The sequence below is a fragment of the Callorhinus ursinus genome, unplaced genomic scaffold (genome assembly GCF_003265705.2).
Source record: "Callorhinus ursinus isolate GAN/ISIS: 27379988/994484 unplaced genomic scaffold, GSC_fseal_2.0 scaffold25, whole genome shotgun sequence".
NCBI lineage: Eukaryota > Metazoa > Chordata > Mammalia > Carnivora > Otariidae > Callorhinus > Callorhinus ursinus.
Window position 1 is genome coordinate 40,462,296 of NW_027397087.1, and position 25,047 is coordinate 40,487,342.

Below are 25,047 nucleotides of genomic sequence, written 5' to 3' on the forward strand. Positions count from 1 at the left end.
AATTGTTAGATCTTCTTGTTGGATAGACCCTTTAAGGAGGATATAGTGTCTTTCCTCAACTCTTATTACAGTCTTTGTTTTAAAATCTAATTTGTCTGATATAAGGATTGCCACCCCAGCTTTCTTTTGGTGTCCATTAGCATGGTAATGTACCTGAGAAGTCCATTACCAAGTCTTCAGAAAAGACCTGAAACCAGGGGAAAAGAAAGGGAAAGAGAAAAAAGAAAGAGATAAAAAAAGAAAAAGATAAAAACAAAAACAGTACAAAACAGAAAAAGAGAATATTATCAAATATGATTAAGCTTGTGCATAGATCAGTGCCACACACTAGATTTTGGGTGTATTTTGGTCTGTTAGAGGAAAGTGCCTCCCAAAATTTTAAAGAAAGAAAGACTTATATATGTACAAGATAAAGGTTGATACAATGAAGGGATGTACTATGAGTGTAAGGATAAAAATTATAAAAAATTTTATAAAAGGATTTGAAAGAAGTTTTTTGAAAAAAAAGAAAAGTGGATTAAAAAAAAAGGAGAAAAAGGGAGAGAATGTGATCAGGCAGGAGACTAAAACAAAGCCATACACTAGAGATTTAGGGTATATTTTGATCTCTTAGAAGAAACTGTATCCCAAAATTTTAAGGAAAGTGCAACTTACAGATATATGCCAAAAATAAGGGTGACTTCTATGAAGGGATAGTATATGACTCTAAAAATAAAAAATAAAAAATTTTTTTTAAAAAAGGGATTGATAAGATATTGGTTGAAAAAGGGAAAAAGAAGAATTCAAAAAAAAGACAGTAAAAAAAAATTGACTTTGAAAGACTAAAGAATCATGGTAAAAAGAGCCATGAATTCTATGTGCAGTATTCCGCTAGCGCTGGAGCTTTGCCGTTCTCATTGATTGGTAAACTTGGTCTTGGCTGGTGGTTCTTGCTGATCTTCTGGGGGAGGGGCCTGTTGCTGTTGTTCCCAAATGTCTTTGCCGGAGGCGGAATTGCCCCGCCCTTGCCGGTCCGGGCTAAGTAATCTGCTCGGGTTTGCTGTTGGGAGCTTTTGTTTCCTGCAAGCTTTGCATACAGCTATGGAGGACAAGAGTGAAAATGGCGGCCTCCCAGTCTCCGCTCCGGAGGAGCCGAGAACTCGGCCCGCTCCTCAGTGAGCCCCCAGAGAAAAGCAGTCAATCACTCACATCTCCCGGATCTCCGGCTGCACTCGGTGCTCACCCGGCCTGTGACCAAGCATTTCTATCTCTGGCACCAGACTCGGTGTTGAGTCTCCAAACCCAGCAGATTCCTGCAGTGCGCTCCCGCGCCGCTCCTCCCCAGGGGAGGAAGGGGAGTTTCCCCTGATCTGCCACTTGTTGGGTCCCTGCTGGAGGAGCAGTGGCCCGACTGTGTTGTGGATCACAGTTTATGGCAACCCCGAGCTGAGAGCCTGCGCCTCAGCTCCGTCTCTGCAGCCGGCTTCCCTGCTCTGATACCCAGGAACTCTGCTGCACTCAGGCACCCCCGGTCTTTCTTTGACGCTGAGGTTCCTGAGACCACACTGTCCCGTGAGGTTCTGCCCCCGCTTAGCCACTGGAGTGACGTCCCTCAGCGGACCCGAATTCTAAAAGTTCCAATTTTGTGCTCCCCTGCTCTATCACTTGCCAGAAGGAGCTGTTGGAGGCCCCTTCCCCCGCCGTCTATCCTTTGGAATATTGCCTCAGATTCACTTCTCCACACGTCCTACCTTCCAGAAAGTGGTCGGTTTTCTGTTCAGAGAGTTGTTGCTATTCTTTTCTTTGATCTCCTGTTGAGTTTGTACCTGTTCAGAATGGTTTGATTCCTATCCAGCTGAATTCCTGGGACCAAACAAAATCCAGGTCTCCTCCTCCGCCATCTTGCTCCGCCCCCCTACTTAATACTTTGTAGTGCATCATTTAAAATTTTTCATTTTTTAGAAAATATATTAGCAGAAGCAGGGGGAGGGGCAGTGAGAGAGGGAGTGATGCAGCCTCCCCACTGAGCAGGGTGCCTGACATGGAGCTTTATCCCATGAGCCTGAGATCATGACCTGAGCCAAAATCTATAGTTGAATAGTTAACTGACTGAGCCACAGGCACCCCTTTCTCTTGATTTTTAAAACTCTTAGTTTTGCTTAGTGGTTCCTCTATTACAATATTTATCTTGATTTATGACAATCTACTTTTGATTAAAACTAACTTAATTTTGGTAAAATAGAGCAACTTTGTTCCGTTATAGTTCTGTAGCCTTTTCTTCATGTTACTATTGTCACATAAAGTATACCTATATATGTAATAAACTCAACAATGCAGTATTATAATTATCTCTTTATGTAGTGCCACATTTTTCAAAGAAATTAGATTAGAGAGCAAATATATTTATTAACATACTTACCATTTCTGGTGTTCTTTTTTTTTGTGGATTCGGGTTACTTTTTGGCATAATTGCTTTTTAGCTACATGGGCTTCTTTCAGTATTTCTTGTAAGGGAGTTTTGCTGTCATTGAATTATCTTGCTATTTGCTTATCTGGGAATATTTTGCCTTCATTTTGTTTTTGATTTTAAAATTTTTTGTTATTTTAGTATATTTGACATTTTCCTTCATTTTGAATGACAGTTTTGTTGGATACAGAGTTCCTGGTTTTGTTCTTTTTTGTTTTCAGTTGTTTGAATCTTTTGACTTCTGTTTTTTCTGATATAAAAGTTAGTCATTAATTATATTGGTTTTCATTTGTATAAGGTGAATTGTTTTTTCCTTTCTGCTCTCCAAATTTTCTGTTTGTCTGTAATCAGATTGACTATGATTTCTCTAGTTTGGTTCTCTTCATGATTATTCGATTCTGTACATAGTTAAGTTTGGGTAGTGTTTGGGCTTATTTGTTCAGATATTTAATTGTCATTTCTCTTCAGGCATCTCTGATTTGTCATATATTCTCAAACTTTCCATGGTTTTGAATACCTTGACAGTTTTGAATAGTGGTCAGGTAGATTGTAGAATGTCCCGCAGGTAGGACTTGTCTGATGTTCTTCTCCTGGTTAGATTGATGTTATAGCTTTCTGGGAGAAAGAACACAGAAGTAACTAAGAATTTCCATTTGTAACATCTCAAAGGTTCATGCTGTCAATTTGAATTATCACTAATTTTATTAACCTTGATCCCCTGGCTAAGATGGTGTTTGTCAGATGTCTCCCATTGTATAATTACTCTAAAATTTTTTCTATGCTATCCTCCTTGGAAGCAAGTCACTAAGCATAGCCAATACTGAAAAGGTGGGGAATTATTCTCTACCTTCTTGAGAGGAGAATTCCTACATAAATTATTTGTAATTCTTCTGTAACGGACATTTGTCCTCTCCTATTTATTAAACGCTTTTTTAAATGTCAGTGTGGACTTACTTATATTTATTTTATACATTGTGCTATAAACCAATATTATTTTGTTGCTCAAAGTGTTCCAACTTTGGACATTGGGAGCTCTTTCATTTGGCCCCTTGTGTCCCTTCAACATACTTCATCATTTTGTTTTTTGAGCACTTTATTGCTCTTCTGGCACTGCAAGATCGTCCATACTCATCCTGTGTTTTCTCTATTCCACCCCTAGAATCAGCCATTTGTTTAAGGAGTCTTGGTTTCTTTTATTGGAAAGTATTTTAAGAAAAAACGTGTCTGTTGAGGTTCCCTATTTGTTGAATCATTGCCATAATATTTTTCTTTAGTTTGGCATACTTTTAATTCTTTGAACATATTTGTAACAGCTGTTTTGTAGTCTTTGCCTACTAAATACAGCATATGGCCTTCTTCAGAGACAGTTTCAATTGACTGCTTTTTTCAAAGCCTGGTCATACTTCTTTGTATGTCTCATAATTTGTGATTGTTTCCTTTGCTGTTACTTTTGTGTTTGTGAATCTGTGCCTTTTCTATTCATTTCTTGTGGTTTTAGTGGTTTTTTGGAAGGCAACAGAGATAAATATGTTTTCAGCATGCTGTATATAAATGAGAGCTCCAGAGGTAGTATTTAAACCCATACCTGGTATGGGTCCAGAAACCTATTTTTATAACTAAGAATTTGTGTTGCTTCTTAAACATTTATTGAGTACTACATTTGGGACTTAGGCACTCAGAAAAGAATAATTTAAAAAATAATATCCCTTTAGAATATGTAATCCTATGTATCCCAATTGTATTTTTTAACCTCATGAGATTTGTTACTCCAAGCAGTTGAGTTTATAATTTTTACTATCTTTCTTACAGAGATAGGGAGGAACGATTGGCTGCACTCACAGCTGCTCAACAAGAAGCAATGGAAGAGCTGCAGAAAAAAATTCAGCTCAAGGTAAGGATATTATATATTTTAATTTGGAATTCTAGAGCTTTCAATGGAGCATGAGGTTAAATTTTTTTATTTATGGAATTGTGTAAAAATTTTAATTAATTTGAATTCTTAGTATTTGGATAATGAGACTTATATGATTTGGTTATGATCACTTCTAACTCAGCTATCAAAAAACTAAATTTTTTTTTTAAGATTTTATTTATTTATTTGGCAGAGAGAGACAGCGAGAGAGGGAACACAAGCAGGGGGAGTGGGAGAGGAAGAAGCAGGCTTCCCATAGAGCAGGAAGCCCTACGCAGGGCTCGATCCCAGGACCCTGGGTTCATGACCTGAGCCGAAGGCAGACATTTAATGATTGAGCCACACAGGTGCCCCATATGTATCTAAAATATATAAAGAGGGGCTCTTGATGGCTCAGTCGTTAAGCATCTGCCTTCGGCTCAGGTTATGATCCCAGGGTCCTGGGATAGAGCCGTGCATTGGGCTCCCTGCTCAGCAGGAGGCCTGCTTCTCCCTCTCCCACTCCCTCTGCTTGTGTTCCCTTTCTCGCTGTCTCTCTCTTTCTCTCTTTCTCTCTCTCTCTCTCTCTCTCTCTCTCAAATAAATAAATAAATAAATCTTTTTAAAAAAATAAAAAATTTAATAAGATAAAACAATGTGGAGAATAATTAAAATAATTTTAACATTTCTTGTTTTTGTACTAACCAATTTGTTAGTGACTTGAAGGCATTACTATTTGGCTTCTGATATTCATACTTTTAATTATTTACAAATAAACTAGAAGATGATTAGTGTAATTAGTTTCACTTGCTTTTCAGTGCTTGTGAGTTGTGCAGTTGTAACTTGGGAAATTATGATTAACTGCTATTTTCTGGAAAGTCTTTAGCATTAGTAATACAGTTTCTAGCAGTATATTTCACACTGTGTAACAGTTATTTACAGATTGGCTCCTCACGGAGATAGTAAATTTTGTAAGGTAGAGGACAATATTTTATTATTTGTGTAGTCCTAGAACTTTTATCATTCATTTAAATTTAGTGCAGCAAAAATTTATTGAGCTTTGTGGTAGTTATGGGTTACAGAGATGAGTAAGGCATGATCCTAAGTTTCAAGAAACTCTTAAACTAGTGTGAAATTCAGATGCTGATAATTTCCATATGGATAGAGGTATACTTGGCGCGCTATGGAAGTACAGGTGAGGACACTTGGTCTAACATGAAGGGTTTCAGAAGTCAGAGGAAACATTTTAGAGAATAACTCCTGATTTGAAAGAGAGATGAGTTTAATGGATAGAATAGGTAGGTTGGTGGGATGATATTTCCAGTCGTATGAAAAAGTATGAGCATGAAGTCAGAAGTCTGGCATTGTGTTTTTTTCAGCTTGGTGGTTTTTCTTTTGTTTGTTTTTGGGGGAAGTCACTGGAAGTGTAGAATAACCAGAAATGGTGTGGTGTGGAGTTAGTGTGGGTAGAGGTCTGTATCATGATGAGGTTTGTCTACTATCAGGATATGCTTGGTCTTCACATATGGGTCAACATTTCCCATTGTGTATTCCCCAAAGTGTTTCTCCAAAGTATGTTGTAGTCAAATAAGTGTGTAATATGTTGCTTAGTATAGCTAGGTTTAATTGAGTCTTAGAGCACAGAAACATGCCAGAGGCTCAGAATAGTTCTGTTAAAAACCTGTTTAGCTTTAATTTACTGTTCTTCAAATTTATTTGATGATAGAACCTTTTCCACAAAACACTTAACAATCCCCCATAGGTATAGTTCTATGAAGCACACTTTAGGAGATGTTACTGGGCTTTATGTAAATTCTTGTTCTTAGTGTTCAAGTTAACAGTGAATTAAGACATTCTTATTTTAGAAAATTTAATGGAAATAGTATTTTTTCAAGTTCTCAGTATACTTTGAATAATATTTTATATTCTCACACTTTGACTTCATTCACAGCATGATGAAAGCATTCGAAGGCACATGGAACAGATTGAACAAAGAAAAGAAAAAGCTGCTGAGTTAAGCAGTGGGAGGCATGCAAATACAGATTATGCCCCTAAACTGACCCCTTATGAAAGAAAGAAGCAATGTTCCCTTTGCAATGTCCTGGTAGGTTGTCATTATTAATATTGTGATGATATAATTTATTACTAAAGTTTATTAAACTATGGAAATATATTCTCCCAGTCTTTTAAGATTCATACTAAGGCATGTGATGAGTACCACAGATTTCTGTCATGATTTTTATGCAAAGTAAGTACCAGAAAAATAGTATTGGCATTTAGGAGTAGCATGCAAAGTGCCGATGCAAGCAGTTGCTGCTGAAATGGCTATACCCGCTTAATTGTTAGCCCAAGCAATATTTTTGGGTACTTGGACCAAAAAAGAAAAGAGCATTTTTAGTGCTGAAACTTGAACTTTGATACTCAGACGAAATGATATCCTGTTAAGGTTGGCCACAAAGGCATGGTTTTTTTGACCATGTATCTTCTAGAGGATTATCAGAATTGTGTTTTAATTTAGTTGTGTTTTAATTAGTATGTAAAGGCTAGAGTGATCTCAACTTCCATATAGTATACTGGCTTGAATATGTAATATTTATAATTAGATATAATTATATGTTGATTACAGTTGCTTTGATTTTATGCTTTTAGATCTCTTCAGAGGTGTATCTTTTTAGCCACATTAAAGGAAGAAAACACCAGCAAGCTGTGAGAGAGAACAGCAGCATCCAAGGGCGTGAACTTTCAGATGAAGAAGTGGTAAGCTTTACTTTCATTCATTTACACATATTTATTGAATAATCTAGTATGCTCTCTTTTATTATAAAGAATTACATGTTCATATATGATTATTTAAAACTATAACATTTAATAACTACTAAAATATTATATAAAAATGTGTCACTTTAGTGTACATTTTAACAAACATAGGAATAAAAATGTAATACTGTTATATAATTTTAGTGCAAAAAAATGCTATCGTATTTTGATATTTTAATATCAAAGGAACTGGAGTGTATTATGCTAATTGAAATAAACCAATCAGAGAAAGACAATTATCATCTGGTTTCACTCAAATGTGGAATATAAGAAACAGTGCAGGGGATCTTAAGGGAGGGGAGAGAAAACTGGATGGAAAGCAGTCAGAGAGGGAAACAAAGCATGAGAGACTCTTAGCTATGGGAAACAAACTGAGGGTTGCTTAAGAGGAGGTGGGTGGGGGGATGGGGTACCTTGGGTGAGGGGCATTAAGGAGGGCACGTTATGTGGTGAACACTGGGTGTTACACGCAACTGATGAATTGTTGAACACTACATCTGAAATTAATGATATACTATGTTTTGGCTAATTAAATTTAAATAAAAAAATAGTAAAGGAAAGATTTGTTTAGTGATGCTCCTCATTTCTTATAAAATAGTTAACAATATAAATGTCATATAAATTGACACTTTTGTATGAATACAGTATTTAGAAATTTTCAGAAATGCATTATTTATCTACCTATAATTGTTTATAATGGAATTTAGATTTGTATGAATATTTTTATAAATATTTTACATATAGCTGTTATCTAGACATGGATGACATTGCTAATCTATGAATTTGTTGGTTCTATTTGTACTAGCAAATTTCTAAAGCTACCCAAAGATGAGACATTCATGTTTGTCAAGCATCTCTTAAGATAACCAGGAAAGGTTATTGTGGTTCTATGAGGGTAGTACCTGTGTGTACATGCATGTGTGTGTTTAACTCCTTTTTCTCCCAGTGTAACATATATTAAGAGTACACAAATCTCAAGTATATAGTTTGATTAATTTTTACATATGTTTCACTCACATGAATATATAGATTATTTCTTGTACCCCAGAAGGCTCTCTCATGTTCTGTCCCAGACATGTCCCCAAAAGGTAACTGGTCTCTGACTCTAGCACCATCAGTTAGTTTTGTCTGTTCTGGAAATTTACTTAAATGTTATCAGTCAGTATGAACTTTTTGTGTCTGGTTTCTTTCACCCATCCCTAACTCTGTGAGATTGATGTTTAATGTTTATATGAAGCTATAGTTCATTCTTTTTCGTAGCTTTTTGTCAGTGCTTTCTAGGCAAAGACCATCAGGAACACACCTGTAGTTGAATGAAATTGTGTTTTATTAATTTATTAAAAGAATGGAAAATACATACTGTGGGGGAGTTATGGAGTTTCTCAATAAGGTGTTAGAATGGACTTACAGGATTTGGGCTTGTGCTAGGTGATTTGGTTGGGGAGGGGAGAGTTCAAGGACTTGGGCTTTGGTCTGGATTGAATGCTGTCAGGAAGCACAGGTAATTTTGTGGTTGCTTCTTAATAAATCAATAAATCTTAGTGAAGTAGGAGCACCAAAACCACTGTTTTCTCCTGAGTTTCTGGACATGACCAATGCTTGAATGGAAATTGCACATAGTTATTCTCTGTGATTTTCTCATCTTGAGGATTTTCCCCCTCAAGTTCCAATCAATTTGGCAGCTCGAAACCAAGTTCTGTCTCTTCAGCTCAGTAAGGCTGCTACTTTCAGCTTGCACTGTTCTCCAGTGCCAAAAACAGGCATACCTTGAGGAAAAATCCAGAGTGAATGTGGAGCTCATCTCATGTGCTTCCTTTCTTCTAGGGATCATGGTCTCTCAAGTCCTGGCTCTGTTGGCTGTTCTTTAATTGCCTTCAAATTGATGTTTTATATATTTTGTGCAACGTTTTGAGTTGGAAGATAGTCCAGTATAAGCCAGTTCACTGTGGCTGGAATTGGAAGTCTCCTAATGTTTAATTCCTGTATATCCATTGTTTGACATGCTTGACACATAGTAAGGTATTTAATAAAAGCTCATTGAGCTGAGTTGAACTGAAAGGTTGTAAGAATGGCTTTAGGTATCACTAATAAAACATGTAATTAATCATCTATTTAGTTTACCTCAAATAAATTTTTGTCCTTTACTCAAATTGTATTGGTATTTTAAGAGTGAAGAGTAAGGATTTTTTTTTCTTGAATCATTCATATAATTATCCCCATTCACTATTTAAGTTTGCTGTTTAGAACTAGAGTCATGTGTATGTGTATGCCGCCTCGAAAAAAATCTTAAATTGCTTTCATTAGTTAGAATTTAATTATTTCATTTATAAAAATTATTTGTAATTAAATTCTCTTAATTAAAAAACTACATTATTTATAACAAATTGTTTAAACATTTTCTGGAGTATTGCTATTATGTAAATTGAAATCTAAATTTTATGTGTTTTACTTCAGTGAGAGGAGTTGAGAAGGAAAGAATATTTAGTTCATGCAATTTGAAAGAAAAATATGCAGTTATTATCCAGCTTTTGTAGCTACTATAGCATAGCCTGATGTTTAGCTGTTGTGATTTGAGATTTGGTTGATGTGTTCATTTTGTGTACTATTTCAGCTCAAAGAGATTAAATTTTCTTAAGGTTCTCACTTAATTCTTGGTTATAGCCCTTTCTTCCTGAAAACAAGCATGCAATATAGCATGAGTTATGTGATATAGTAAAGCAATTTTATATTTACTCATATGGAAGTTTCATTTTTAATCAGTGGAGGTATCTATATAGTAAACATACTTGTTCTACTTAAAGTTATTACTTGTCATCTGTGATGTTTTTATGTTATATACACCTTGTCTGTGACCCTTCTTCTTTGACATGTAAGATTTTATTTATATCACCTCTGACCTAATAAAATTGTACCTTTGACCTTATGCACTTGACATATCAGATAACTTACTCTTGATCTTTGACACATTTTGTTTTAAGCCTGTTAAACATAATAGGTAGCTGCCCAACAAGAAAGGTATATTGTTTTGTGTTTTTATTGTAATTTTACAAGGGAATTTTTCTTGTTTTTTGAGACTTTACAAAAAGAGCTGTTCTATGTTTTATTTTTTTTTCGCTTCATCTTAGAATCCACATGATAAAAGTAGCTAATTTTTGAAGGTCACAACAAATGGGTGCTAGTTAAATACATTCCAAAATTTAATTTTTTATACATTGCTAAAGAAATAATAAAATAAAAAAAAAAGAAATAATAAAATACAAGTTTTAACTAAAACTCTGATTTCTGTGTCATCCTATTTTCACACTAATATCTAAAGGAGCTAATAGTGATGTTTGTGGACATTGAATGAAGTACAATTATATATAGAGAATGAAGTTAAATAGGTTTTTTTTTAATCCATATATTTCTCTTTGTAGGATTCCTTGGCTTTAAAAGCATATAAAGTATACGAACTCTGTTTGTTAACCTGTGTACTTACATAAAGTTTATTTTCATTCGCTGCATAGATGTATAAAAAGGACTTTCATGAAGGATGTTAACTATAATTTATTGGATGTTTACAACCAAATGTGATTTTATAAATCCCAAATTAGTATTTCAATGTGGAAAAATTATGCACATTAGGTGACTGAAAGAAAAAATGATATTTTAAATTAGCAAAACTGTAAAGACATTACTGTATTCCAGTGAAATGTAAGCTGATTTCTTTCGCCAGAGGGTGCTGGTGTTGAGGTTAAAGAAATCTCCTAGATGTCTCCCAGAATTGAGGGCAGTCCAGGAAACAAGAGATAATTCCTAATTGATTCATTTCCTTACCTTGCTTACCTTTGTTTGTAGAAGCAAAAGTATTTGTTCTCTTTTTATAATCATGTTAGGAAAGCATTTTGTCTACTTTTTAACAGAAAATCAAGTCAGATGAACAAACTAGGACTCATTTAGAATAAATCTTTTTTTTTCTCCCCAGTATCTCAGTTGGGTACACTTGAGGTTAGATTGGGAAATTATCTAAAAATGTCTTACCCTTTCTTATAGGATATAGCTTCCATTGCCTAAATTTTCTCTTTAATAGGATGAGGAAAATTTTATGGTGTGTGTGTGTGTGGGTGTGTGAGAGAGAGAGAGAGAGAGAGAGAGAGAATGTGCGAGAGAGAATTGTGTGAGAGAGAACATGTGTATATATTCAGTGTATAACACACACATATATAGCTGATTGTTAACTTACATATTTCTTCTAACTTTTGGAATTCTTATGGTAAATTCACTCACATTATAACTAGGGACATGCAGAGAATATTTGGCTATTTATCCATAGCTGAGTTAGTCCTCTTCATTGATTTAAAGAAAGATTTTTAACTAGGTAACCAATTTGTTTTAAACTTTAGTTTGACACAGTAATTTAAACAGTTTCTCTGGTTTGTACCTAGCCTCTTTTGAATAACAATCCTCGGTCCCCATCCACTTGCTTATACCTGTGTGGATTAAAGGAGGAGTATGGCTTACAGGACCCCATATTACGAGAACTTGAGGTCTCTCTGCATAATGTCTTCTGTCTTTTCCGATTTTCAGTTTGAGACCCTTTTCTACCTGTTCACTTAGTCTTCTCTGGGCCACCAATCCTGAAAAGTGGCTGGTGAACTCTTGATCTGTTCTTTCCACTTAGTGTTCCAGTGGAGCATCAGACATTTATTTACCTCTTCCTGACCACATCACCCCTCAGTCTTCTCTGCCTACATCTCTGAGTCTTTGCCATAAGCTTCATTCTGGCCCTGGCAGGCCTACTGGTTTCTACCACAGGGTTCACACCACATAAGAATTAACATTTTGGGAGAGCTAAAACACAAGGTCTCTTCCTGATTGCATAGCATGGCCATATTAATGGACCTATTTGGTGTCAGGGACAGGTGGAGAGATCATTTCTTTTGAGAATCAAAATTACACTTTTGGCATTACTCTCACTTAGCTAACACACTGTCCCCCTTAGGATACACATTTAAAAAATTTATTTCTTCTTTTATCTCCAAATTTTTTTGGCTGGCAAGAAATAAAATTTACTTTAACCACTCCTCCTAATTCCAACCAGGCAACTAAGCCTTAAGGTTGGAAAAAAGAATTCTACATACTCTGGAGTAAATACTACAGTTTGAATTCTCCAGGCTTCATTATTGACATGCAAAAGGACAAGATAGATAAACTTATTAAGTCTCAGGCTCTTAGCTTGGTTTATAAACCTATTGTCTTGCTACTATTATCTGTTTTATATATCTAAAATTGATTATTATAGAGTGTATTTTTCTTGTATTTATTTAGAATAAATTCTAACCACCTCTGTACCTGTATTGGACAAATGCCATATGCTAAGAAAGGTAAAGTAGATAATTACACTCATAATTTTGAAATATTACTCCATTAATACCTGTTTTTCATACTTTTTCTGATGTAATATGACCATTGCACTTTTACTGCTAATAATCACAGTCTCTTTTCTGTATTGGTTTTCTTTTAGTAAACATTCAGTTTGGGAGATATTGATCATTAATCAGTGATTTAGAACAAGAAGCCTAAAGAACTGTAGTTTTCTTAAAGTTTTTTCAGATTCTGTGTCATTGGTTTGGTAAATTACAACTATATAATGTTCTCCTCCATGAATCTTTTCTTTCAAACAGTTGCTTTATTTTAAAGTGAAATTTCAAATAGGTAACAAATATCTGCAGTTTAGAAACTTAAGCTCTTTAGTGTTTGATAAAACTATTTTGTGACTCCTAGCAGCTCTCATAATACAATTAAACTATATAGATATGAAAAGCCATTTCAACCCTATTTCTCTGCATGAGTCCTTGGACTATTACTGTAATACATGCTGGTTTTTTGTTTGCATTATTGTGGTTTTCAAATTTTACAGTTTGCTTACGATATAATTAAGACTATTTTTTCCTCTTTGCATCTGTTTGGGAATTAGAATGGAGTATCCCAAGCTGATAATTTAAGTGTTAAAGTTAATATGTTTTGGCTATTTTTTGTAGCTGATACCCATTACCTTTACACAGTTAATTAAATACCTAAACACTATTGCTTTTTAAAAGACATAAACCCTTAAACTCCTTAAACTCTTATTCAAGATCATGGTAGCTGGGAATGACTACAACAGTGACTACTTGTATACATCTACAGATTACAGACCAATGCATTCTCATCTGGCTCTTGTGTGTCATTTGTGAGGAGTTGCAGAATTGTGGCCATGGGCAACATTAAAAGACCAAAGCAGTTGTGATGACTTTTGCAGCTGCTCTCTTTCAGTTGGTTGATAGAGGATCAGAAAGGGTTGCAATGAGGTAAATTTATATAACTAAAACTGCTTCTACTTGAATATTCTCTTAAAGTTTTGTGATATGTACTTCTTTATATGGAAATTTTATGCATACCTAATCTTGAAATCCATAATATGACAATTTCATGTTGGAAGAATAAAGGGAATGAAGAATTTATTAATAGGAGCTTATAAGCAAGAACAAGGGTACCTGGGTGGCTCAGTTGTTTGAGCGTCTGACTCTTCATTTTGGCTCAGACTGTGATCTCAGAGTCGTGAAATCGAGCCTCATGTAGGGCTCTGTGCTCAGCGTGGAGTCAGCTTGTCCCTCTCCCTCCCCTTCTGCCCTCCTCCCACTCGCTCACTCATGTTCTCTCTCTCTCTCAAATAAGTAAATAAATAATCTTTTAAAACAATAGGAGTTTATAAGCAGGAATACTCTTGCTCTGACAAGTATAGTTGACAAATTCAGCATTACCTGCCTAATTTATATAACTCTTATTTTCCTTACCAAATTTTGGGGCACATGGGTGGCTCAGTCGGTTAAGCATCTCCCTTCGGCTCAGGTCATGATCCCAGAGTCCTGGAATCGAGCCCTGCATCGGGCTCCCTGTTCGTCGGGGAGCCTGCTTCTCCCTCTCCCTCTGCCTGCCATTTCCTCTACTTGTTCGCTCTCTCCCTGTCAAATAAGTAAATAAATCTTAAAAAAAAAAAAAACTTTTATTTTAATTCACACCTTATTAGGTTCTTTATTTGAAATTCAGTGGCCAGTATATTAGTTCCAAAGTAAATATTTATAGATCAGATCTTTGATGAGAGTTAATTGAGTTTTAGTAATAATTATTTTGTCAATTTGACTTCTCTTGTGATTGTTAGAGTGGGCACATCTGTTGTATCAGGAAAATCACAAAGTTGTGATTTTCACAATCCCAAAATTTGGTACTCTCTTTCAAAAAAAATTATTTTTTTTTAGATTACAAAGTATTTCAGCATCAGAAAGGAGTGTAGTAAACCCCACATTCCTGCCACCTAGTAGTTACATGATAATACTTCTTTTCTGGTCCCTCCATACTTGGAAAGATGGAAGGGATACAAACTATATAAAGTGTGAGTTGTGGGGCCAGTTTCAGGGAATAGAGCTAAATCTGTATGTTCTGTGGTGAGAAGTCAATAGATGATCTTAAAACTGGGAAAAATGAAGAAGTAGCAATACAATATATATTCAGGAATATAGAGAAGAAAGATAAAAAAATCCCCTAAAACCATTGCACCTGGATTTGGGAAAGGAATGGGGGAGAGCAGTGGGGAACTTCTTTCTCTGAACCATTGACTATGTAAAATATGTTTGCTGGTAACTTTGACAGAAACAAAAATATTGTTGACAAGGGCGGGAGAATTCCGCCTCCAGCAAAGACATTTGGGAACCATGGCAACAGGCCCCTCCCCCAGAAGATCAACAGGAACAGCCAGCAAGCCAAGACCAAGTTTACTGATCAAGGAGAACGGGAGAACTCCAGCGCTAGGGGAATACTGCACATAGAATTCATGGCTTTTTTTACTATGATTCATTAGTTTCTCAAAGTTAATTTTTTTAACTGTTTATTTTTTTAATTTTTCTTTTTACCTTTTTCAACCAACATCTTATCAATCCCTTTTTGAAAAAAACATTTTTTATTTTTCATTTTTAGAGTCATATTTTATCCCTTCATAGTCGTTACCCTTATTTTTGGCATATATATATATATATATATATATATATATATATATAAGTTGTTCTCTCTTTAAAATTTTAAGATACAGTTTCTTCTAACAGATCAAAATATACCCTAAATCACTACTGTATGGCTTTGTTCTAGTCTCCTGCCTGATCACATTCTCTCCCTTTATTTTTCTCTTTTTTTTTTTTAAATCTTCTTTCATTTTTCAAACAACTTCTTATCAATTCCTTTTATAAAATCTTTTATAATTTTTATCTTTACAGTCATCTTCCATCCCTTCATTGTATCAACCCTTATTTTGTACATATATAAGTATTTCTTCCTTTAAAATTTTAGGAGGCACTTTTTTCTAACAGACCAAAATACGCCCAAAATCTAGTGTGTGGCACTGATCTATGCACTAGCCTGATCATATTTGATCATATTCTGGGTTTTTTTGTATTTTTCTGTTTTTGTTTTTATCTTTCTCTTTTTGTGTTTTTTTTCTTCCTCTTCTTTTTTCTTTCTTTCCCTTTCTTTTCCCCTGGTTTCAGGTCTTTTCTGATTTGTATACACTATATTTGCTGGGGACGTTGTTAACCTGTTAGCATTTTGTTCTCTCATTCATCTATTCTCCTCTAGACAAAATGACAAGACGAAAAAAATCACCTCAGCAAAAAGAACAAGAGGTAGTACCGTCAGCCAGGGACCTACCCAATACGGACATTAGTACGATGTCGGACCTAGAGGTCAGAATCATGACTTTAAAGATACTAGCTGGGCTTGAAAAAAGTGTGGAAGTTATTAGAGAAACCCTTTCTGGAGAAGTAAAAGAACTAAAATCTAACCAAGTTGAAATCAAAAAAGGCTATTAATGAGGTGCAATCAAAAATGGCACTAACTGCTAGGATAAATGAGGCAGAAGAGAGAATCAGCGATATAGAAGACCAAATGATGGAAAATAAAGAGGCTGAGAAAAAGAGAGATAAACAACTACAGGATCACAAGGGCAGAATTCGAGAGATAAGTGATAGGATAAGACGAAACAACATTAGAATAATTGGGATTCCAGAAGAAGAAGAAAGAGAGAGAGGGGCAGAAGGTATATTGGACCAAATAATAGCAGAGAACTTCCCTAATGTGAGGAAGGAAACAGGCATCAAAATCCAGGAGGCACAGAGAACCCCTCTCTAAATCAATAAAAATAGGTCAACACCCCGACATCTAATAGTAAAACTTACGAGTCTCAGAGACAAAGAGAAAATCCTGAAAGCAGCTCGGGAGAAGAGATAGGTAACCTACAATGATAGAAATATTAGATTGGCAACAGACCTATCCACAGAGACCTGGCAGGCCAGAAAGGACTGGCATGAGATCTTCAGAGCACTAAACGAGAAAAATATGCAGCCAAGAATACTATATCCAGCTAGGCTCTCATTGAAAATTGAAGGAGAGATAAAAAGCTTCCAGGGCAAACAAAAACTAAAGGAATTTGCAAACACGAAACCAGCCCTCCAAGAAATGTTGAAAGGGGTCCTCTAAGCAAAGAGAGAGCCTAAAAGCAGCATAGATCAGAAAGGAACACAGACAATATACAGTAACAGTCACGTACAGGCAAAACAATGTCACTAAATTCATACTTTCAATAGTTACCCTGAATGTAAATGGGCTCAATGCCCCAATCAAAAGACAAAGGCTATCAGATTGGATTAAAAAACTAGACCCATCGATATGCTGTCTGCCAGAGACTCATTTTAGACCCAAAGACACCCCCAGATTGAAAGTGAGGGGGTGGAAAACCATTTACCATACTAATGGACACCGAAAGAAAGCTGGGGTGGCAATCCTTATATCAGACAAATGAGATTTTAAACCAAAGACTGTAATAAGAGATGAGGAAGGACACTCTATCCTACTTAAAGGGTCTATCCAACAAGAAGATCTAACAATTGTAAATATCTATGCCCCTAACACGGGAGCAGCCAATTATATAAGGCAATTAATAACAAAAGCGAAGAAACACATTGACAACAGTACAGTAGTGGGGGACTTTAACACCCCCCTGACTGAAATGTACAGATCATCTAAGCAAAAGATCAACAAGGAAATAAATACTTTAAATGACACACTGAACCAAATGCACTTCACAGACATATTCAGAACATCCCTTCCCAAAGCAACGGAATACACATTCTTCTCTAGTGTCCATGGAACATTCTCCAGAATTGATCACATCCTCGGTCACAAATCGGGTCTCAATTGGTACCAAAAGATTGGGATGATTCCCTGCATATTTTCAGACCACAGTGCTTTGAAACTAGAACTCAATCACAAGAGGAAAGTCGGAAAGAACTCAAATTCATGGAGGCTAAAGAGCATCCTACTAAAGAATGAATGGGTCAACCAGGAAATTAAAGAAGAATTTAAAAAATTCATGGAAACCAATGAAAATGAAAACACAACTGTTCAAAATCTTTGAGATACAGCAAAGGCAGTCCTGAGAGGAAAGTATATAGCAATACAAGCCTTTCTCAAGAAACAAGAAAGGTCTCAAACACACAACCTAACCCTACACCTAAAGGAGCTAGAGAAAAAACAGCAAATAAAGCCTAAACCCAGGAGGAGAAGAGAAATAAGAAAGATCAGAGCAGACATCAATGAAAGAGAAACCAAAAGAACAGTAGAACAGATCAATGAAACTAGGAGCTGGTTCTTTGAAAGAATTAACAAGATTGATAAATCCCTGGCCAGACTGATCAACAAGAAAAGAGAAATGACCCAAATCAACAAAATCATGAATGAAAGAGGAGAGATCACAACCAACACCAAAGACATACAAACAATTATAAGAACATATTATGAGCAACTCTATGCCAGCAAACTAGATAACCTGGAAGAAATGCGTGCATTCCTAGAGATGTATATACCAAAATTGAACCAGGAAGAAATAGAAAACCTGAACAGACCTATAACCCCTAAGGAAATTGAAGCAGTCATCAAAAATCTCCCAATAGACAAAAGCCCAGGGAGGGATGGCTTCCCAGGGGAATTCTATCAGACATTTCAAGAAGAATTAATACCTGTTCTCCTGAAACTGTTCCAAAAAATAGAAATGGAAGGAAAACTTCCAAACTCATTTTATGAGGCCACCATTACCTTGATCCCAAAACCAGACAAAGACCCCTTCAAAAAGGAGAATTACAGACCAATACCCTTGAAGAAGATGGATGCCAAAATTCTCACCAAAATACTAGCCAATAGGATCCAACAGTACATTAAAAAGATTCTTCACCGCGACCAAGTGGGATTTATCCCTGGGCTGCAAGGTTGGTTCAACATCCGCAAATCAATAAACGTGATACAATACATTAACCAAAGAAAGAACAAGAATCATATGATCCTCTCAATAGATGCAGAAAAAGCATTTGACAAAGTATAGCATCCTTTCTTGATCAAAACTCTTCAGAGTACAGGGATAGAGGGTACATACCTCAATATCATAAAAGCCATCTATGAAAAACCTACAGCGAATATCATTCTCAATGGGGAAAAACTGAGAGCTTTTCCCCTACGGTCAGGAACACGGCAGGGATGTCCACTCTCACCACTGCTATTCAACATAGTATTAGAAATCCTAGCCAGAGGAATCAGACAACAAAAAGAAATAAAAGGCATCCAAATCGGCAAAGAGGAAGTCAAACTCTCACTCTTTGCAGATGATATGATACTGTATGTGGAAAACCCAAAAGACTCCACCCCAAAACTGCTAGAACTCATACAGGAATTCAGTAAAGTAGCAGGATATAAAATCAATGCACAGAAATCAGTGGCACTCCTATACACCAACAACAAGACAGAAGAGAGAGAAATGAAGGAGTCGATCCCATTTACAATTGCACCCAAAACCATAAGATACCTAGGAATAAATTTAACCAAAGAGGCAAAGGATCTGTACTCAGATAACTATAAAATGCTCATGTAAGAAATTGAGAAAGACAGAAATGGAAAAACGTTCCATGCGCATGGATTGGAAGAACAAACATTGTGAAGATGTCAATGCTACCTAGAGCAATCTACACATTCAATACATTCCCCATCAAAATACCATCCACTTTTTTCAAAGAAATGGAACAAATAATCCTAAAATTGTATGGAACCAGAAGAGACCCTGAATAGCCAGAGGAATATTGAAAAAGAAAAGCAAAGCTGGTGGCATCACAATTCCGGACTTCCAGCTCTATTACAAAGCTGTCATCATCAAGACAGTATGGTACTGGCACAAAAACAGACGCATAGATCAATGGAACAGAATCGAGAGCCCAGAAATGGACCCTCAACTCTATGGTCAACTTATCTTTGACAAAGCAGGAAAGAATGTCCAATGGCAAAAAGATCTCTTCAACAAATGGTGTTGGGAAAATTGGACAGCCACATACAGAAGAATGAAACTGGACCATTTCCTTACACGACACACAAAAATAGACTCCAAATGGTTGAAAGACCTAAACGTGAGACAGGAGTCCATCAAAATCCTAAAGGAGAACACAGGCAGCAACCTCTTCGACCTCAGCCGGAGCAACTTCTTCCTAGAAACATCGCCAAAGGCAAGGGAAGCAAGGGCAAAAATGAACTATTGGGATTTCATCAAGATAAAAAGATTTTGCTCAGCTAAAGAAACAGTCCACAAAACCAAAAGACAACCGACAGAATGGGAGAAAATATTTGCAAATGACATATCAGATAAAGGGCTAGTATCCAAAATCTATAAAGAACTTATCAAACTCAACCCCGAAAGAAGAAATAATCCAGTCAAGAAATGGGCAGACGACATGAACAGACATTTTTCCAAAGAAAACATCCAAATGGCCAACAGACACATGAAAAAGTGCTCAACATCGCTTGGCCTCAGGGAATTCCAAATCAAAACCTCCATGAGATACCACCTCACCGCAGTCAGAATGGCTAAAATTAACAAGTCAGGAAAGGACAGATAATTGGCGGAGTTGCAGAGAAAGGGGAACCCTCTTACGCTGTTGGTGGGAATGCAAGCTAGTGCAACCTCTCTGGAAAACAGTATTGGAGGTTCCTCAAAAAGTTGAAAATAGAGCTACCATACGATCCAGCAATTGCACTACTGGGTATTTACCCCAAAGATACAAATGTAGGGATCCGAAGGGGTACGTGCACCCCAATGTCTATAGCAGCAATGTCCACAATAGCCAAACTGTGGAAAGAGCCAAGATGTGCATTGACAGATGAATGGGTAAAGAAGTGGTATATATACACAATGGAATATTATGCAGCCATCAAAAGGAATGAGATCTTGCCATTTGCAACGACGTGGATGGAACTGGAGGTTGTTATGCTGAGTGAAATAAGTCAATCAGAGAAAGGCGTGTATCATATGCCCTCACTGATATGAGGAATTCTTAATCTCAGGAAACAAACTGAGTGTTGCTGGAGTGGTGGGGGGTGGGAGGGATGGGGTGGCTGGGTGATAGACAGTGGGTAGGTTATGTGCTATTGTGAGCGCAATTGTTCAAGACTGTTGAATCACAGATCTGTACTTCTGAAACAAATAATGCAACGTATGTTAAGAAAAAAGAAAAAGAAGAAGAGAGCAGGAGGGGAAGAATGAAGGGGAGTAAGTCGGAGGGGGAGACGAACCATGAGAGATGATGGACTCTGAAAAAACTGAGGGTTCTAGAGGGCAGGAGGGTGGGGGATGGGTTAGCCTGGTGATGGGTATTAAAGAGGGCACATTCTGCATGGAGCACTGGGTGTTATGCACAAACAATGAATCATGGAACACTACATCAAAAACTAATGATGTAATATATGGTGACTAACATAACAATAAAAAATTAAAAAAATATTGTTAAAAAATAAAAGAAATACATCAGGGGTAATTATGTATGCACCCATGTTGAAAAAATCTTCTGTGTCCTGTCCATTGTTTTTTGTTCATGGTTAATTTGATAACACGTCTGCAACCATAGAAGGCCATCATAGGGAACTTGGATATTTTGGCCAGTTACATCCTTAATTCGTCATTCTTTTAAATTTTTTGCAGTATCCTTTGATGCCATTAATCCAAATACTGGATTTTCTGGGGTGACTGGGTGGCTCAGTCGGTTTAGCAGCTGCCTTCAGCTCAGATCATGATCCCAGGGTCCTGGGATCAATCTCCGCCTCAGGCTCCCCACTCCATGGGCATTCTGCTTCTCCTTCTCCACCCCTTGTGCTCTCTCTCTCAAATAGATCAATAAAATCTTAAAGGAAATATTTAAAGAAAACCCTAAATACTGGATTTTCCCTTTTTTTTTTTTTTGCTGTTATTTGTAGAATAATAATAAAACAACTATCTGTGTACCTACTACTCAGGTTAGTGAGAATCTCCTGGTGGGAAATTATGTTTTTGTTTGTTTGTAGTATTTTTTTTTTGGAAAAGATATTTTCACTGGGTGTAGATTTGTAGCATAATAATTATTTTCTTTAAATATTGAGTAGATATTATTTGCTGTGTTCTTGCTTCTATTCCTCATAGGGTAGATGTGTTCTTTATTATTTTTCAGAATTATCTTGGCTGTTCCTCTGCTTTTTCACTTTGTACATAACCTTTGTAATTTACTTGCTAAACTAAGAAAAATTCTTTTTTGATTTTGAGATTGCAGTGGAATTATGTCAAGATTAAATTGGCAAGAGTAGACATCTTTTAAATATTTTTTCTTTTCATCCAGCAACATTTGTCTACTTATGTCTTGCATTTATGTGTTTAGTAAACTGTTCATTTTCTTCATTTAAGTCTTAAACATTTCTTAATAGGCTTATTTTGTTTCTAAATTAATGGGTTTTAAAAGTATTTCAAATTTCAGGTTTTTAAAAAAATATTTTTTTAAATTTTATTTTAGAGACAAAGAGCGCACAAGCAGAGGGAGAGAGAGAATCTCAAGCAGACTCCCGGCTGAGCACAGAGCCCAGCATGGGGCTCTATCTCACCACCCTGAGATCATAACCTGAGCTGAAACAAGAGTTGACACTTAACCAACTGAGCCATCCAGGCACCCTTGAATTTCAGTTTTTATTTCCTTTTAAACAAAGATATTTTCAAGGTTATAGATTAGAGGGGTGGCAGTGCTTTTTGTTTTATGAGGATGAGTGGATATGTGTGTTTAAAAGTGTGAAGTGATTAATGGATTTGACTGCATTCTTATGTAGGGATCAAGCTAATCTTCTGGGCATTGCTTCAGTTTTAAAATATGTGATGCTAAAATGAGTGGTATTCTGTGTTTTCAGTTTCAACTTTTATTGCATTATGATTAGAAATTATGGTTTATCTAGGTTCTACTTTGGAGAGTTTATTGATTTTCTTTATAGCTTAATACATTGTAAAATTTAAAAAATATGTTTTCTCTCTGGGTATATATATTAGATCAGATTTGCTTGTTGTTATGCAAATATTCTCACTTTTTTTAACCTATTTTTTGTCCTCACCAGTATCCTTTTCTCAAAAACGGAAGGACTGTTCATATCCTATTATTATTTATATATGTCTCCTTGTGTTTTGAAATCTTTATATATCACACGATTATAACTATTTACATAATTTTTATCTAATGAATTTTACCTTGTAAGAATATGAAACATCTCTTTCCTATTTCATGCCTCTGCCTTGAATATTATTTTTGTATGGTATTAATTTGGCAAACCTAGTTTTGCATAATGCTGCCTGATGTGTCCCTTTATTATCCTTCCTCACCCTTCTTCTCTCTTTTGCTCTTGTCCCCATCAGTTTTATTTTTGCACCTAGGTCTAGTCCTAAAAAGCATAGTTTTATTTTAGCTGTTTCCTGCTCTGTTAAAAAGTACCCTGCTATATGTAATCTTTTGGATTTAACTCTTTTTTTAATGAATATTATAGTGCCTAGATTCATATGGTTTGGAAATTTGTTGCTGTTTTTAAACATCTTTGAGGCCTGTCGTACATTAAACTACACTTATTTTTAAGTTTACAATTTAATAACTTTTGGCATATTCATACCCATGAAACTATCACCATGATCAAGACAATGAACATATCTGCCACCTCAGAAAGTTTCCTCATCTACTAGATTCCTGCTGATTTTTGCCTACTTTTGTTTTATCAGTTTTTGAGAAAGGGATATTGAAATCTTTTATTTTAATTTTAATTTTTCTGTTTTTCTTGGCAGTTCAATCAATTTTTGCCTTATGTAGTTTCAAGTTGTGTTACTAGGGGCATAAATGCTAATGGTTGTTATGTCCCCTTGATTAATTGATCCCTTTATTATGAAATGACCTTCTTTATTCTGAAGGAGTATTTATTCCTAGTAGTATTTTTGATACCTTGTCTAAATATTCATTAGCCATGCCAGGTTTTTTTTGTCTAGTATTAGAGTAGTATATCTTTTTCTTTTGCTTTTAACATATTTGTATTTTTGCATATATTCTTTTCTTAAACACTTAAAAGTGAAGTAGACTTACAGAGAATCTTTGTTCTGGTGCTGTTGAGTTTGATGTGAAGCTGCTGTCTCTCTCAAGCTCTTGTCACCTAGGGCTGTGAAAGCCACTCACAACTGAGGAGTTCCGGCTCCATCTCTGAGCATTCTTTTTACTTTGAAAGGGTGATGTTATTTGTGTAATATCATTACTGGGATATTATTGAAATGATTTCTAAGGATGAAGCCTAATTGCAGTCTAACATGCTGTATTTGAAATCTGAGAATTCTCAGAAAATAGATTTCATTACGAGGCTTGGTTCAGTATAACTGAACCGTTCCCTTTTGCACTATTGAGCTCAGACCTTTCTCCATCTTCACAGCATGATAAATTAATAAGCTTGTTGAACTCTGTGCTTTTCTTTGAGTCATCTGTTAAACCTCAGATCAGATCAGAAAGGAACATCAGAATCTGCAAAAGAAGTCTTTACCTCATTTATCCTCTCCACCTACCCGAAAACTGAAGGAGTAGTTGTAATTGTCACTGAGTGGCAGTAGGACAGATGGTCGGCTATCATCCTGTCAAGAAGATGGCCTTTTCTCTTTGGCATGGTGTCTGTTTCACAGTATTTCATTAGCTTTATTTTTCTCATCTGTCACTTTAAACAATGTAATACATAGACTGTAGTAGATAGAAATAGGAATGTATCCTACACCTGTAGAAACGGACCTTGGCAGAGTTGAATCTTTTGTAAAATGCACTAAAATAATCTATCAGGTTTTAAAAGTTGTCACTGTCTTATGTTTAATTTTTCAAAATGGATGCTTTCATAAAAGACATTTTGATAAAAGGTATTACATTTCAGATTTTCTTAAATTTACTGTTTGACAAAATTTTATTTAAATATAATGGAATTCTAGGGGTGTCTGGGTGGCTCAGTCGGTTAAGAGTCTGCCTTTGGCTAAGGTCATGATCCCAGGGTCCTGGGACCGAGCCCCATGTGGGGCTCCCTGCTCAATGGGGAGTCTGTTTATCCGTCTCCCACTGCCCCTCTCCCCCACCCCGCACTCGTGCTTGCTCTCTCTCTCTCTCAAATAAATAAATAAATAAAATCCTATATATATATATATATATATGTATATATATATATACAATGGAATTCTCAAACTTTTTATCTTTTTTAAGCATTTTTCCAGCACCTGTTTGTACACTATGCATTCGTCCAGGCACCAGGGAAGCACAGATAAATAACACCAAGAGAGCCTAACTCTTCATTGTATGCTATCTCTGAGTTTCATGAATCTCTAAACACACTCATTTTAAAAAGTGAGCTAGTTCTTTATATGGTGCTTTCATTTTTTGAATAGTGTTTCAGTAATATCTGTACATACTTTATTTTAATTATTTATTTTTAGTTCTCAAGCTATACTTTAAAA

The 25,047-nt window shown here is 35.9% G+C and overlaps 1 protein-coding gene across 4 annotated transcripts in view; it reads left to right on the forward strand.

The window, feature by feature from the left end:
• Positions 1 to 25,047, forward strand: part of SCAPER (S-phase cyclin A associated protein in the ER) — a 539,023-nt gene that overhangs the window by 184,419 nt on the left and 329,557 nt on the right. For all 4 annotated transcript variants that reach the window (XM_025883907.2, XM_025883909.2, XM_025883908.2 and 1 more), the window contains 3 exons: positions 4,256 to 4,337; positions 6,289 to 6,441; positions 6,987 to 7,094. In XM_025883907.2, the coding sequence (XP_025739692.1) occupies positions 4,256 to 4,337; positions 6,289 to 6,441; positions 6,987 to 7,094 (343 nt within the window). The remainder of the gene's footprint in view (positions 1 to 4,255; positions 4,338 to 6,288; positions 6,442 to 6,986; positions 7,095 to 25,047) is intronic.